This window comes from Plenodomus lingam (genome assembly GCF_022343315.1).
Source record: "Plenodomus lingam strain CAN1 chromosome Unknown contig_21, whole genome shotgun sequence".
Lineage (NCBI taxonomy): Eukaryota > Fungi > Ascomycota > Dothideomycetes > Pleosporales > Leptosphaeriaceae > Plenodomus > Plenodomus lingam.
In genome coordinates this window covers 853919-869522 of record NW_027093938.1, presented here as the reverse complement: position 1 = coordinate 869522, position 15604 = coordinate 853919, and the positions used below count along the sequence as shown (strand labels likewise).

Here is a 15604-nt window from a genome sequence, read left to right as displayed (position 1 = left end):
TTTAGGTTAGGTTCAGGGTCTAACATAAGCCAACCTAACCCTAACCCAACCTATACCCATTTACCACCCTACCCTGCGCTGACACGAATCTCCACTACCTCTGCTTACGAGGATCTTCACTCAATTTGCTCGCAAAGCTGGTCTAGACGCTGATTTTGAGGCCAACTCATCCTTTAATACGAGCGAGGTCCACATCGAGTATGTGTGTATTGATCGAGACCTGTTTTAATGCCAAGTTACAATGCAATGATAGAGCTGCCACTAAATTCCTAAGTTAGTGATCACGCCTTCAACACTAACCTTTAGAGACACATCCCTTATAGCAATGTGCGGAATTGTATTTTTTGCCTCATTCTTGTATTTAATTACAGCATAATATCAGCCATTGCTGAAGTCCTATAATTATGCGGCGAGTATCGTCATATTGAGGAATAGTTATAAGGAGATTTTTAATGTATTGTGATTGGTTGAGGAGTCTGACGGAGTTCAACGCCGCTGATGAACATCCAGTTAAAGATCTGCCAAAGATAACCACAACATTGTTAGCGCCATGGTTTTATGTCCTACCTGCTTACATGTGACGTTTTGAAATTGACACATTAGATCATCCCTAGAAAATCAGTCACAGTCTGCCGACAACGGGTTCCATCTCTTATGCAAAAGATGAAGCTAGCGATCAGAAAACCCAATATTTGGAAAAATATCAACTTTAGGCCAGATCTTCGGTCGCTCTTGGAGAAATATTAACTAGGATTTTGACGTCTAATAGATTCAGTACAGCGCGGCCTGTGGTCAGCCATCGGACCGAAGCTCCCTTTGTGGTTCTGCAGGATAATCAACTCACCGTCGTTCCCTATCCACTTCCCGACGGCGCGACTGAAACAGCGAGCCCTGGCCGTAAGACCAAACCCCCTTCCTGTGGCGAGCAGAAGCGTGAAGATGTAAGCACATCAGGTTGTATGCCGGCTAGTTCCCGTATTATACTAAATATTTTCTAGCCATCCCTGCACCGTCATCTCGCCCAGTCTAGATACCCCAGAGGCCCGGCTCGATCCGGCTCTCTAACAGTACGGGGACTAGTCGGTATGCAACCGAATGTGTCTATATCCTGTTCACACTCACCTGAGCTGCAGGGTGGTTGCATGATGAGGCAGTGAAGTATTACTGAATGGGTTTTGTTGATCCCTTGGATCTGGCCTTCGCCTTGCAGGCCTTCCTATACTACACGGAACTGGTTTGTGCGCATCATGCAAATATCTGGCACTTACCTGACCCACGGTGAGTATACTCACAGTTGAGACAAAACCCTTCTACCATGGATACAACGCATGATCGACGAACAAGCTTATCATGTGACGAGTGTCGTCGCCGGAAATTGAAATGTGACCGCGTCCGCCCTCAGTGTGGGACTTGTGCTTTGTCGGAAAGCGAATGTGTCTTTCCTGGTGACAGTCGAAAACGCGGTCCCAAGAAGGGACAGTTGCAGGCATTACGGGCACGAATTAGTGAGCTGCTATGAGGGATAGTTCGACGCCTATAAACGACAGGAAACACTAATAGGCATGGTCAGGGACGTTGGAGCAACAACTCGCCGCCAAAGATGCAACCTGGAACATGACTTACGATTTCCAAGATTCGACTGCGGCGGAGCCGGATGAATTTTCACAGTGTATACAGCCCAATGTCAATGTATTTGAGCCCGAGAGCATGGAAACATTGATCTTTGGTATCGCCTCATCAACTTCCTGGCCAAAAAATGGCATGACGCCGTTAGATCCGGCCTTGGGAGCCGAATCACACGACTCTCATATATCTTCCACGTTGAGCAGTCTGTCCCTATCAGCTCTAGTACAGGCCGACTTGTGAGCCAACTATTCCCAAAGACAAATACTTACATTTGACATTCTTCTAATTGCTGCCTGACAGGGAGCAGCTATTCTTCGACCGAGTATATCAATCAGCCCCGATCATTCACAAAGCTCGGTATATAACATTGATGGAACAAGAGGATCCACTGCCCGCTTGCGTATGCTTGCGCTTGGCGATACGCACTTCCGCCGCAGCATTCTCTGCTCGATACCACGACATTGGTGAGAGGCTATACCTTGAGACGCTACAGAGCCTGGAAAGCCTAGAAAGCAACGAACACACTCTACCTTGGGGTGCCAAAAATATCCAGATTGAGCACATACAATCCTGGTTACTGCTAGCCGTCTATGAACATATGCGTATGGATAAAAGCCAGGCGTCATCCGCGACATCCCGCGCCTTGCGTCTGGTACAGAGATGCCGTCTTGGCGATCTCGACGCCTCCGATTGTCTGATTCAAGTTGGAAGCCACACTACAACTGCGACCGAAGAAGATTTTGCAGTCATGGAAGAGAAAAGAAGAACGTTCTGGCTAGCATTTTGCTTCGATCGTCTATTGAACACACGGGACGATTTGAACTGGGCGCTTCCCGAAGAAATGGTGGGTTTTCAACATGGGCATTCTTTATTTTCCCCAGGCCACTTCCAGGGGGCTTCGCTAATGTACGACCTGCAGATCCGCATGCGTGTACCGGCCTCAGAGGCGAGCTTCCAACATTCGCAAGACACGAACATGCCACTTTTATCCGAGGTCATGGGTGAAGGTAACGATGATTCACTCTCACCTTTCGCTACATGCGTGGCTTTGATGGCCCTTTACGGTTGTTGTGCGACCCATAGAAGACTGGTTTCAATTGCCGGTGGCAGTGGCAATGAGAGCACCAAGTTCTGGATGAGGCACAATTGGCTCATGAGTGCTATAGAGAAACAAAGGCGACTGCTCCAGGCTCCAGAGTCAACACCCAACATTTTCGGAGATGATCCAATGTTAGCATTCACACATTTTTTTGTCCCAACCCTAATCCTTCACCTGGTTGAGACGGCTGATCTTTGGCAATGGCATAGTGCAGAGCAAGAAGAGCTACGCTCGGTGTACAAACAGCAAGCATATATAGCGGCCAAAGACCGGACGCGAGTGGCTGAGAGTCTGTTGTGCTTTAGTGGTTTCAAAGTGAGTTGTCGAATTTCCCTGTTTCATGGGTCTCTTTGCCGAGCTGTTGATTTCGGTTTCCTAACTTTTTGTTCAAAAAAAAAAGGTCCATCCATTTTTGCCAACAGTTTTAGTCGGCTTTTTTGACTTCAGTGGGAAGAGGAGGATTGAGATGTCTGACCCAGACGCTACAAGTGAAAGCCGTCGTAATATAAGAGCAATGACAAAGGTTCTGAGCCTTTTGAGAGATATCCACCGATCGGCAAAAGAAATCCCAGACGATGTCCTTGATGGACTGGAAACAACATTGTTATAAGCCTCTATCACATAGTAATGTTTCCTAAGCGAGCGAGTTAATCTCAAGGAACAAGTATCTTAGTGGATTTACTACCTATCGGCATTCTATCGTGACATCTGTACAAATTAACGTGCACAAAGTAGCAATGATGTGGGAATACCATAGCTCACAGTCTTAGTAATAACACAAGATAAAGTATAAGCTTTATATTATCAGACAAGGTGAGTTACAATAGTGGACAAACTAAGCTTACTCGCCCATACTTTTAGTACAGATATCTAGATAGAAGTTCTATTCTTATAATTGTGACGTCTTGATTTGCGATTGTTTATGTGTGGGATAATTTAGAGACTCAGATAGAATTAACAATGCGCGGCGCGGGGGGAGATACAGTTTGAGTTTGTCAAGAGGGCTCAGTGAGGAGGTGTATGAAGGCCCTTTATCTGTTTCATGCTTTAGTTGCTAACAAGTCATCACCCAGCTCCTCGCAATTCACTACAAACAATCCTCACTCCAACGTAATCAGCACAATCACTCCAACAACAACAACATCGCCATGTCTGCCAACTCTGGAAACGTGATTGGAGGCCACAAAGCTAATCTCAATAAACCCAGTACGACTGTTGCGTTCGTTACATGCTGCAAGATACTAACAGCATTGCAGATACCCCTGAGGAGTCGAAGCAGCACTCCCGCGAGGTTCTCGAGAACGCGGAGAATGTTGGAGATGTCGAATCTGCGTCCAAGTCTGGTGGAGAGAGGAATTCCAATAATGTTACTGGCGGTCTCAAGGCGACGTTGAATAACCCGAATACGTCTGATGAGGCGAAGAGGAGCGTGGAGGAGAGGCTGAAAGATGTGTAGATGGTGTGGATTGCATGTTTTTGGAGGGAAATGCGAAGCTTTTCAGCTTTAGAGTATAGAACGTGGAGTAATGATTGTAAAATGTCCAGAAGCGTATTGAGTTCCCTCGTGTGTCGTGACTCCCTTCCGCCATCATTGGGACATTGTTTTCCAGCTCGAATATGGCTCTCTCCTGTCGCGTGAGCTGAGGTGTTGTGCGTGCAGTCTACATCCAGTACGGCCTTTCCCCGATCGATTACCACATTCCCCTAGCCTTTCCCCAGCAAACCCATGACAACCTCCACCACCCTCTTGAACCCCTCCATCTCTTCTTCGACAGTGCCGCCCATGCCTGCACTCGCAAAGCTGGCGGAATTACCTACATAGACCGGCTTCCCTGTCTTGCGCGCAAGGACTTTTGACAGCCGCGTTGCAAAATCCAGGGTTCCGCCATGGGTGAAGAGGGGTGTGCTCAGTGTATCTGTTGGTGTAGCTCTCTGCCATGAATGATTAGCTCTGACTTCCTCGTGCACTCTGCTGGCGAGTATGGTGAAAGCACGCTTTAGGAGCCTCATTGTAGGGCCAAACTAGAGGGGTACTTACATTGGGCATAGCGTACACGAATGAGCCCAGTGGGGAAGAAGACGCTGATTCAGGCGTGGCGGTGGTTAGGAAGAGCAGCAAGTTGGGGCCATTGTTGGTGAGCTGCAAGTGCAGATTGGTATGAGGTGCTTTGGGCAATGGGAAGGAAACTTCTATTGGCGCATGTGGCGCGTGGCCATTTGGCATCTCACCTGCCATGTTGAAGGTGAGGGTTTAGCTTGCCAGGGCGAGTTGAGGTGACCATGTTGGTGGTGGTGGTGGTGGGGTACCGGTAAGCTTAGAGCCGGAAATGGATCGGACTTAAGTGCGCAAGCTTCCTTCATCTGACGTTCTTGTAGACCATCACCCGTGGACTTGGTCTGAAAGGACGTTCAAATCTTGGATCTTACTAGGTACTGGAGGTTACAACTCGGCTGTGAGCAGGTCGAGCATACAAGGACGCGGCGCACTGGGTGTAGTGAACAAATTACACATTGCCCCCCATGGCAGCAAAAGAGTGGGAAGGCGAGTTCGATCCAATGGCGGATCCAGAAGAGCAAAGACATCTCTTGTCCGTCTTGGATTCATTCCGGTAGCACGAAACTCCCTGCTTCCTACACACGGGACAAGCGACTGACAGTTTTAGATCCTACCGCCGCCTAGCGCACTTTAATGGCACTCATGTGCGTCGACAGGCGTTTTACTCCTTACCACAGGAGCACTGGATGCTTTTGTCCAAACCACCCTTTTCCATCCTGGATTCGCTATCCAAGTTGGACGACTTGATCGATGGCAATGCAGAGTTGGCTGAATCCATATTCGTGGCTGGTTTCAAGGCTTTCCTTGCGCCGACGATGGATAGTGACTGGGTTGCTTCCATAGTGCCTGAAAAGTATGCACACGACGAGTACCGGATCTACTCGATTGTGATGGATCACTTGAATGTGCAGACGTCCAAGACTGACCTGGAAAAGGCAAGAAGCTGCATCCATCAATTCTACCGGGAATGGAGTGCAGAAGGCGCAATCGAGCGATCCCAGTGTTTCGAACCAGTCATCTCCGCTCTACAAGTCGAGTTTACGTCGAGAGCGGAAATGGATCCCGCCCTGGATCGTGCAGCGTTCAAGGTTCTCGCTCCTGGCGCTGGTCTGGGCCGCTTCGTCTTTGATGTATGCTGTGCTGGCTTCAGCGTCGAGGGCAACGAGATTTCCTACCACGAACTCATGGCCAGTTCCTTTCTATTGAATCACGTGCAGGGTGCCAGGGCCTTCAAGATTGCGCCCTTTGCCCTCAACGGCTCGAACCACGTGTCGCGCGCCGATCAATTCCAGACATGCCAGATACCAGACATCAACCCAAGTGACGAGTTGTCGCGAGCTCAGCAGTCCAGTGTCCCTGGTCATGAACGGATGAGCATGGCAACGGGCGACTTTTGCGTTGTCTACAAGAGCATGGAATATGCAGGTTCATTCGATGCGGTGACGACGGTCTTCTTCATTGACACGGCGCCGAACCTGATTCGCTACATTGAAACTGTGCGCAACTGCCTCAAGCCCGGCGGAGTATGGATCAACCTCGGTCCACTGCTGTGGCATCATGCAGCACGAAAGGACGACGAGGGTGACAAGAATCAGAGGCAGCACGACGGAAAGGGTGGAGCAGGCGAAGCAGGCATTGGGGACCCAGGCTCTGTCGAGCTGACCAACGAGGAAGTGATTGGACTTGTCGAACATTTTGGATTTTCAGTAGAACGGCATGATGAGAAGATGTGCGAGACGGGGTACATTAGCAATCCGCGTAGCATGTTGCAGAGCACGTATCGACCGTCGTTTTGGATAGCCAGGAAGCAGTGAAGTTCCTGAAAAGTACATTATTCCATTCGGTCCAACGTGGGAGTACCTAATGATGAGTTGGATAAGTGTATCCATCTATTTGCCTAATCGACTGCATATCCTGCATGTACATGGAGTTTGTGCATTTAGTCGATACCTACGAATACATACATGTATACATAGCTACACACATGCAGCACAAGTCACTTGTACAAGTACACACGTCGTCAGTCCAACCTAGCTGTCCAAGCACCACCCCCACTCTACCGATGCGTCATCCGGCATCACTTGCAACACCACACCCTCTACTGTAGTAGTACTGTCCCATTCCATCCCTCTTTTCTTCACACAGTTGGCATCAACCAGGCGGTCAAGGATTGCCAGAGCCGCAAGGCAGGGTACCTGCAGGCTGCAGTTGGACCGAGCCGGGGGTCGCGTGGCTTGCAGATCTAGGCAAGGGCTGGAAGGCTGGCAGTGTACATGTCATGCGTACTGTGCAGTCTGTACGCAATGTCTTGGAATTCGGGGGGGTTGGATGCCTGCGCAAGACTGTTGGGGGTTGGGGTTTTGGTGGTTGTGACTGTCATATGGCCACAGTGGGTGTGTGTGTGTGTATGTATGTAGAGTATGTACACACCATGCGCCTGAGTGACTATGCGACGGATTGATACCTTACCGGTACCGGTACAACGCCGATGCCACCAGTAGAGAGCTCCACGTCCAACTCCAAACTGAACGGTGAGTCGCGCCAACGCACCCATCACCTCGCACACCAAAAACCCGGAAGAAGAAAAAGGTGCCATGAAAGAGAGAGAGAGAGAGAGAGAGGAAGAAAGAAGCCTTGTCGGAACTCTCGCGATGACTCCCCCTTGCCACCCAAGCAGGCCCCACCTCCGCTGTCATCCCGACAATCTCCCTTGTCGTGTGATGAATGAGGCTCTGACTCACTTGCACTTTTCCACCCTGTTTCGCACCCAAATCTGGCCCAATGCCCAGGATCAAAGTCTGACTGGACCGTCTTGTCTTATGTCGTGATGGGCGTGCGTCGTCGGTCTTGGGTCTGGTAAGCGCAGGGAGGGATACGTATAAGATGGGTGCCCATGTCGTGCGAGGGAGTCGTCTTTTGCGCTTTGCGGAGCCGAGGTTTTCTTTTTGCCGTGGTGATTCAACTTTTTGGATTGGCTTGGATTGGCTGTGAAGAGGGGGTTAGAAGTTTTTCCACGTACATCTACGACGGCTAGATACGGTTGAGGGGATTCCTGTGGTGGTTGGGTACGGGGGGGAGGTATGTACTGGTACTTGAAGGTACATACAACAAGACAAGAAAAAGAAAACCACCACACATCTCCTACATACCGGTACAAGGGAAACCACGGCCAACAATGGCAAAACGACACAACCGCAAACGAACAAGAAGCCGCCCCCGCCATCGCGACAACACAGCCCTCCCACCACCACAACACATGAACACACCACCACAACACATGAACACACCACCACAACACATGAACACACCACACACGCGCACATCCACCACATCCCCATCTCCCCTCCCAACCAACTTCTCCCCCCAACACACACCCCCCACCCCCCTCACCCACCAACACCGCCACCACCACCTCCACCTCCCCACCCACCGCGAGCACGACCTCGAACGCCAGCGGCTGAGAATCTTTGGCGGGATACCGGGGGATGAGACGAGTTTGCTTGAGCCGATGTTGAGGGTGGTGATGGACCTGTTTGATGGCTGTACCGATTATGAGGATTTTTGAGGTTGGGTTTTCAAAGGGCGCAGGGATGCCATCGTAGCACTGGTACCGTTCGATAAACCAACACGCGCATTGGAAGACCATCGAGTTGATGAACCAACACTACACACCAACCACCCAACATACTCACCCGAAAAACACCCAGCCAACAATCCACACCACACCACCCAACTACCCACGAACCACCGACCTGCCCCCAACCCAACCGAACCACACAACCCCATCCCCATCCCCAGAGGCGTGGGACCCCACCCGAGCCCGGACTCGCAGCAAATCCTCTTCTGACCTTGCTCTCCCCTCCTCTCCCCTCCCCTCTCCTCCCCCCTCTACCTTGAACACGAGAAGAGAAGAGAAGAGAAGAAAACAGAAAAGAGAGAAAAGAGCCACGTCAAAAAAGGATTGGTCCACTTTCCCTCGGCCCTAGGACTCTGGGGGTTTTGGGAGTTTGGTGTTATTATCGATGATGATGATGATGATGATGATAACAACAGTGGTCATGGTGGTTGACAGCAGTGGTGGCAGCAGTAGTATCAACGATGCCGGTAGTGGGCGAGAGTACTTGCGCACACCACCATACACCCCAACCAAGACAAAAACGGATAGACAAAAACAAACACCCACCCATGTACCCAGCCGACTCTGCAAATGTACGGGATGGCCTTGACGAATGGTCACGCACATGACTCACACTCTACCCACACACTTCCCACACAGGCAACACAACATACCCAGCCCTCGCCCCAGCCCACACAAACTGCACCACCAAGCCAGCTTGATGCACGCCGCTCTCCCTTTTCACATCATGATCTGAGACCTCGGAGGGGACTCTTGTGGTGCATGAGGGGGTTGCGGTTTGAGCGTCGCTGGGCAGGTGTGTGTACGTGTGTTGGGGGTTGTACAAGGGGGCGTATTGGGGAGGGTGTGGGAGTGTGGGAGTGTGCGTCTGTGACCCATACCTACACCTATTCCTCCGTCCATCCATCCGTCTTTTATCCCACCACCACCACCACCACCACCACCACCACCACCATCTACCAACCCACATAACCCAACACAGCCCCTCCTCTTCCTCCTTCCCCACTTCCCCTCTTCTTATCTCAAGTAAATAGTAAAACTACTACAAAGAAAAACTTTAAACTTTTGAAACAAAAAATTCCAACTCAAAACTGTATTCACTATCCAAACCAACTCGTGCCCCCCACCCTCATCACTCAAAGTCTCCATTTCTGCTACAAAGGCCAAACTGTCTGAATGTTCACAAATCATAAACTAGATACTATTGTAACTCAAACCCTCACTTCCTCCCCCACCCCAACCGCCCAGCCCACCACCCACTCCCAACCCACCTCCGATTCTCCTCCTTGGCCCTCTCCACCGCCCGCGACAACTCCCTCCGATCCAGATGCAAATCCCCATGTCCGTTTGTCAACTCACCAGGCGTACTGCCGCCTGTGCGGGGCCGGCTTGGGGAGTGACTGGTGCTGTCTGAACCCGAGCCCGGTCCGGTGTCCGAGGTGGGGGATGTGGAGCGCGAGTATGGTGGGAGATTGGGGTGGGAAGAGGGGGAAGTGAGAGTTTGGCTGGGTGCAGTGGCAGACGTGTGATAAGGTGACGGGATCAGGCCTAGGATTCTTCCGGCCGCCAAACAGCAGCCGCCGACTGCGTAGCGGACGAGGGAGTCGCCCGTTAGACTGCCTGTGATGAAGACGTCGCGGGCCACTTCGAGCGAGGTTTCGGATTCAGCTTTGCTGCGCAGTGTGCGGCCTGAGATGAGTGTTGTCGATGGTGTCTCGTCAGAAGGGCTGAGGATCTCGGCGCGCAGGTCCGGGGAGAGAAAGTCGAGGGTCCCTCTGCGGCCGACGACGTAGGCCAGGCCGCCGACTTGGCGCGTGATGGACTCGCCCGATGTCAGGCGGATGGTAACTGTAGCCACGCCTGCATCGTCCGACGAGGAAACGTCGAGGATCTCGGCATTGGGTAGTCCTTCGTATACACTCCAATCACGCTGGCTGCAGAAAGGATTCGACTTCCTTCGGGCCAGAGGGGATTTGGCCGACTTGCTCTTCTTGGTAGATGCAATAGCCGCAAGCTTCATCTGTCGATAGACTGCCGCGTATTCTGGGTAGGCGGTGTGATGGCATCCTCGTAAGGGTGAAGGTCGCTGCTCTGGCGCCCATTGGAAAAGGTGTATGATTCTGCGTGTCGGGGGCGCAGAGATGATGACATCTGCGGCTGAAAAGCCAGAGCCAATGACTAGCAGAGGGTCATGTTGTGAGTCCAGCTGCGCAACTGGCCGAAGCAGTGGCGGTGGTGGGATGTTGACGTTGAAGATGCCAGATGCGAGGACGAGATGTTTGCAGCGGATGTTCAACGATCCTATAAAAAAGCCACGACCCTCTCGATGGACATTGTCGACCTTCATGTTCGTGTAGACGGCATCTTCGATGCCCACGGCCCTTGGATAGGCCTTTAGATAGTCTGCATATTCCGTCCTCGAGGGGCGCACAAAGTCGTATTCGTCTTGCTTCTTCTTCTCCGCCAAATGGTCGGCGTACGAGTAGCCAGGCAGACTCAGCTGCTCTGCATAGCTCAGGGTGCCTATATCCGCGTTTGCTGAGACGGGCTTCGCAGCCCATTGGCCACCGGCATGGGCTGCCTCACCAATAGCAACATGGGATATTGCCCGTTCGGGCTCGTAGCGCCATTCGATACACGACTTCGGGTTGATCTCAGTGTCCGCATTCGGACGTATCAGAGTATCGAGGAGTGTATTCACAGGCAGCGCTTGAGTCGAGTACCGCAGCGAAGCCAAGAAATGGGCATGCAGATCTGGCGTCAAGTGCAGCAGATTGGGGTTCTTCTCGAGTTTCGCATCGAGAATGGCATCATGGTGTCCGCCAATATAATACGGGACATGACCATGGAGAATGTAGGAGAGGATGAGCGCGGATGGTCCATTGCCTGTGATTGATAATCAGCCGCCGTCCTGTTTCCCTTCCCCCACCACCATCCCCTCTCTCTCAGGAAGCTTACCAATGATCACCGTGTCGACGCATTCCGGGAGCGAACGAGCCATGGACCGTCGTGACAGCAGTGTGCCATGAGTACTGCAGAGTATGTCTGGGAGGAGAAAGGGAGGTCAAGTTTCAAGTGTAAAGTCTGGAGCCGGGCCAGGGCACGTAAATAGTCTATTTCTTCAACATGACGGCCTCTTTTTTTCTACCCTTCCCGCGCTAAACTCGATCGAAGCGGACGGAACAAGGACCGTCTGGTGGGGTGGTCTGGCCTACGAGTCGCAGCAAAGCCATCCGGCCCGTTGTCCGGCTTTTACTCGCGAGTGGATGAGGTGAAGGGTATGGCAGACATGGCGAGTATGATTAGCAGTTTATTGTCTCGCAGAATCCTGCGTAATTGGGTGATGACTGCATGGGGGAAGCGGTAGATGGGTTACTTGAATGCTTTAAAAAGCAGTGTGGGGGGGAGAAGGTGGGGGGAAAGAAGGATGAGGTCAGCGTGTCCAGGCGCGGTGCCTGCTTAAGTCCGAGCCAAGTGCGGGGCATTTGCTTGCAGCCGCCCGAGTACAAAGTGCAATGCCATACACTATACAGTCTTGTATGGTAGAGTACAGGTACCGTAGATAATGACCGACTAGAAACAAGACTAGAAGCAGCATTGAATGCCAGATTGGAACCCATCCGCTTGCTCTCCTCGTCAAAGGCATCCTCTTCGACTAAAAGCATTCGATTGAACACTATCAAAACAACACATGGATATCGAGCTGACAAATTCAAATCCTGCATCAAGCACACAATAGGTCCCGTGACCTTGTCTTCTCTGCTGCAGCCCCAGATGGTCCCTATCGACTTGGACACCCCAGATACGCTAGTCCCTCGTCTCCTCGACTCTTCTTCTGGCTGTACATGGTACATGCAATGCAATAGGCACTGTAAACTTGGGAAGCCCGGTTCCCGACATCAGCCCGATGCATCTACCGAGGGTGCACATGCAGGGAAGCCTGGTCGTTGGTCGTATCCCCACAGGACGCGACCAGCTATGGTACCTAGCTGCCTGCCTCGGCCAACCAACCAACCACTCCCTCCCTCTAAGCATGTACATACTACCTATCCATAGCCACTACTGTACATATACAAGCCCATCCTCCTTAGTATCGGTATGTGACAGGCTTGCGATCGGCAACGGGCGATGCATCGTGCGCCTGCGATGGCTGGGAAAGATGAAGTTCCGGGGTCCGTGATCGTTGGGGGGGAGGATATGGGTCCTCCTCAGCAATCGTCGTTTGCACGCCGCCGTGCATCGTCAGGTTGTGCGCTGAGCTGTCTTGTCGTCCCAAGTAGGATGGGGTGGACTGGTAGCCGGGGTTGTATGACTCGGGCGATCCTCCATGCCCATTTCCCGACACCCTGCCATCTTGCTGTGGCCGAGAGGGAAGCTCGGGGGGCGGCGTGTCCGAACGTGTGTTTGGATCAGCAAAGGGGTTCTCTTCTGTCGCCCCTGACCGTTTCTGCGCCGGCGCTGCCTGCAAAGAGGCAGGCAGGGACGAGTATAGATTAGGATTACTATTCTGCGCCAAGTCATTAGTCCTTGTCTGAGAGGGCTGCGAGGATGCGTCTTGTGGCGTCGCAAAGGTCGATGGCTGCTGCTGCTGCTGCTGCTGAATCGGCCGTGGTGGCGGAGGCACGCCCTCGGTAGCAGCCTCCACACTGTTGTACTCGTCGTTCTGCACTGGTGGAGACGGCGATGCGCCCATGAGACGTCGGGCCTGCAGAATGGCGCGCTGGTGCTTCGAGGCAGCGAGGGAGAGTTGCTCGTTGGTCTCGATTAGGGTCAGCATGGTGTCGTCATCGGGCGCCGGGTTGTCGCAGGCAATGTAGGCCTGCACACTGCGCTGGGCCGTGGTGCAGCGCTCGGCAAACTCCTTGACCAGCTCGTTGGCCAGCAGCTCGTTGGCGGGCGTCGATTGCACGAGCTGCAACAGGAGCTTCGCAGACGTGCGCGCTTCCTCGATGCGCCCGGCCAGCTCGAGCGGCGGCGGCAGGCCCCTGGAACTGCTCGAGCCCGAACCGAAGCCGCCGTGGATTTGCTGCGACGTGGACCAGGCGGGCGCATTCAACTTCCGTGGGCCGAGTGCCAACTTGGCCGTGGCCGTCTCCATGAGTACCTTTTCCTTTTTCCACATGGCGAAAAGGGCATTGAGGTTGGTATCGTAGCCCTTGTCACGCTCCATCGAGTCGAGCGTCTCCCGCATAATCTGCGACACGCTCGGGTCGTTTCCATTGCGCAACAGATGCTTGACCGTATCGGCAAACTGCTTGTCCAGGTTCTTGGTGAAGGAGGGGCCCGGGTTGTCGGTCAGGATGCGAATGAGCATGACCGAGTTGTACTGGACATGCGGCCGGCTGTAGTTGTCCTTGGACAGGAAGACGCGAATCTGGCGGGCGGCCGAGGCAGCAGCCAGCGGACTTGCCACGGCGGCTTCGACAATGGTCGGGAGGTGTAGTACTTCTTCGCCCTGGAATGGCTGTGAGCAGAGTCCCAGGTTCCCAAGCACGCGATGGAAACATACCGTATTGGCCGCGCCTGATTCACAAAAGAGCTTCTGTTCACCCCTTGCGCATTAGCTACTGCTACTTCTACGCCATGTCTGACTTGAACAGGTGCTGGAGCGGTAGCGAAAGAGGACATACCACCCCTCTGGCAGCATTTGCCTCTGGCGTATCGGCTTCCGAGTCGATGAGGACGTCATTATGTGCTGGGTGGGTGGTTAGTAGAGGGGCCGTCGTGGTCGTCGTAGTGACGCCGTGCAGGTAAAACAAGAGCGCTAGACTGACCCGACCGCTTGCGCATCAAGCCGCTCAAGTTGAGGTGCTTCTTGAGCTCGACCATGTCTACTCCTGCAAGTACTACAAGTACTGCGACCAACTCTACCCGGTGGAAGGGAGGGGGGACCGGTTGCGCGGGGATGCGATGATTTGCAGCAGGGACAGGCGGCGTATGTATGGTACCGGTGCTGGGTACTGGACTGGACGGTCGTGGATGTCTCGAGTCTGCTGAATCAGTCGAATCCTGTGGCAAAATAAGCCTTTTGGCAAGAGTCGCGCACAAGAACGGGCGAGAACAGAACAAGTATAAAAACAATCTTGTCGTGCTGCTGGACGAGGCCCGCAACGCGGACATGTGCCTGCGCCTCTCACCGCCAAGCCGTGCCGACCTTTGTCGCGCGTCGCAACGTCAACAGCCACGTACAACAGGCCGGTCACGGTGCCGCCAGTTGCGCCGCACTTGTCGTATCCATTGCTCTTCTCCCCAAACATATATCCATCTGACGCGTCTCCCATCGGGCGGAGCCAAGTGCCGTTGAATGTTCCTCGTGCCTTGTTCCTCGTTCATGGTCATCATCCCTCTTGGCCTTGAGGAAGTGGCACCGAGGCGTAGATAGGTCTCTTAGTCACCCACCTCGCCAACCCCACCATGACCACTTGGCTAGTACCTACCAACACACATACCACAACACACACACACACACACACACACACACACAATCTCTCTCTCTCTCTTTCTCTCTTTCTCTCTTTCTCTCTCTGACACAGTCTGAACCACAAAGCAGTCCATCATGTCGCAACCCTCATGTGCTTGTGATGGCCATGTCTTTCACCAGTCAGTAGTAAAGTAGCCACGCGATGTCGCGTCCCTTGGTCCCCCCGCGCTGCATCACCTCAAGGCTGCCACAGTACCCTGCCAGTGACTGATCTTACAAGGCAGCTGACGTTTGGCCATCTCTTGGACAGACTCCAAAGTACACCCAGCCTAGAGGACGGTACTGTAACGCCGAGGAACGGTGGGTCACGCATGGACAGACGAGTTTCTTCGTGTGACCAATAGAACCTGTCCAACGGTCGAAGCATGCTACGACGAGACTTGAATAGTCTTCGCCCACCTCCACGCGCCCAAGTAGGCACGGGTTGAAGCGAATCAGGAGCTGCCGAACACTCGACCATGATACTGAAGAGAAACAGGGGCATGCTACATGTTCCGCAAGAGTCAGATGTGCAGTGCTTGACTCTTGCGGAACAAGTAGAATATTTTCTCCTTCACAGGCCATGGGATAGATGCCCACCATACGCCTTGTACTGTAGCAGGTACCGACAGTGATCGCCCGGCAAGCGATCCTAACCTCCCCACATATCATAATCCATCTCCATGGCAAGCCACACCAGGCCTTGGCCAAAACGTCAAAACGTCA

General features: G+C 52.8%; 6 protein-coding genes across 6 annotated transcripts; 3 read left to right on the top strand and 3 right to left on the bottom strand.

The window, feature by feature from the left end:
• Nucleotides 1-1247: 1247 nt before the first annotated feature.
• On the top strand, nucleotides 1248-3335 carry ABL7 (Abscisic acid cluster transcription factor abl7; the record flags this gene model as incomplete). Its single annotated transcript, XM_066096703.1, has 6 exons — nucleotides 1248-1278; nucleotides 1571-1862; nucleotides 1927-2470; nucleotides 2546-2856; nucleotides 2935-3040; nucleotides 3126-3335. The coding sequence occupies 6 exons, from the start codon at nucleotides 1248-1250 to the stop codon at nucleotides 3333-3335; spliced, it is 1494 nt and encodes a 497-aa protein (XP_065953398.1).
• A 463-nt stretch (nucleotides 3336-3798) lies between these two features.
• IAQ61_005202 (uncharacterized protein) lies at nucleotides 3799-4181 on the top strand (the record flags this gene model as incomplete). Its single annotated transcript, XM_066096702.1, has 2 exons — nucleotides 3799-3931; nucleotides 3982-4181. Coding segments are annotated over 2 exons (333 nt in total), but the record flags the coding sequence as incomplete, so codon positions are not given.
• A 248-nt stretch (nucleotides 4182-4429) lies between these two features.
• Nucleotides 4430-4961, bottom strand: IAQ61_005201 (uncharacterized protein; the record flags this gene model as incomplete). The annotated part of the gene is made up of 2 exons (XM_066096701.1): nucleotides 4430-4657; nucleotides 4764-4961. The coding sequence occupies 2 exons, from the start codon at nucleotides 4959-4961 to the stop codon at nucleotides 4430-4432; spliced, it is 426 nt and encodes a 141-aa protein (XP_065953396.1).
• Nucleotides 4962-5245: 284 nt separating this feature from the next.
• Nucleotides 5246-6595, top strand: IAQ61_005200 (uncharacterized protein; the record flags this gene model as incomplete). The annotated part of the gene is made up of 2 exons (XM_066096700.1): nucleotides 5246-5313; nucleotides 5389-6595. The coding sequence occupies 2 exons, from the start codon at nucleotides 5246-5248 to the stop codon at nucleotides 6593-6595; spliced, it is 1275 nt and encodes a 424-aa protein (XP_065953395.1).
• Nucleotides 6596-9550: 2955 nt separating this feature from the next.
• IAQ61_005199 (uncharacterized protein) lies at nucleotides 9551-11419 on the bottom strand (the record flags this gene model as incomplete). The annotated part of the gene is made up of 3 exons (XM_066096699.1): nucleotides 9551-9569; nucleotides 9690-11304; nucleotides 11377-11419. 3 exons carry the CDS (start codon nucleotides 11417-11419, stop codon nucleotides 9551-9553), a joined length of 1677 nt encoding a protein of 558 aa, XP_065953394.1.
• Nucleotides 11420-12505: 1086 nt separating this feature from the next.
• On the bottom strand, nucleotides 12506-14734 carry IAQ61_005198 (uncharacterized protein; the record flags this gene model as incomplete). Its single annotated transcript, XM_066096698.1, has 4 exons — nucleotides 14193-14734; nucleotides 14049-14113; nucleotides 13928-13960; nucleotides 12506-13873 (listed from the first exon to the last, which is right to left on the bottom strand). Exons 1-4 carry the CDS (start codon nucleotides 14536-14538, stop codon nucleotides 12506-12508), a joined length of 1812 nt encoding a protein of 603 aa, XP_065953393.1. The 5' UTR covers nucleotides 14539-14734.
• Between the last annotated feature and the right edge of the window lie 870 nt (nucleotides 14735-15604).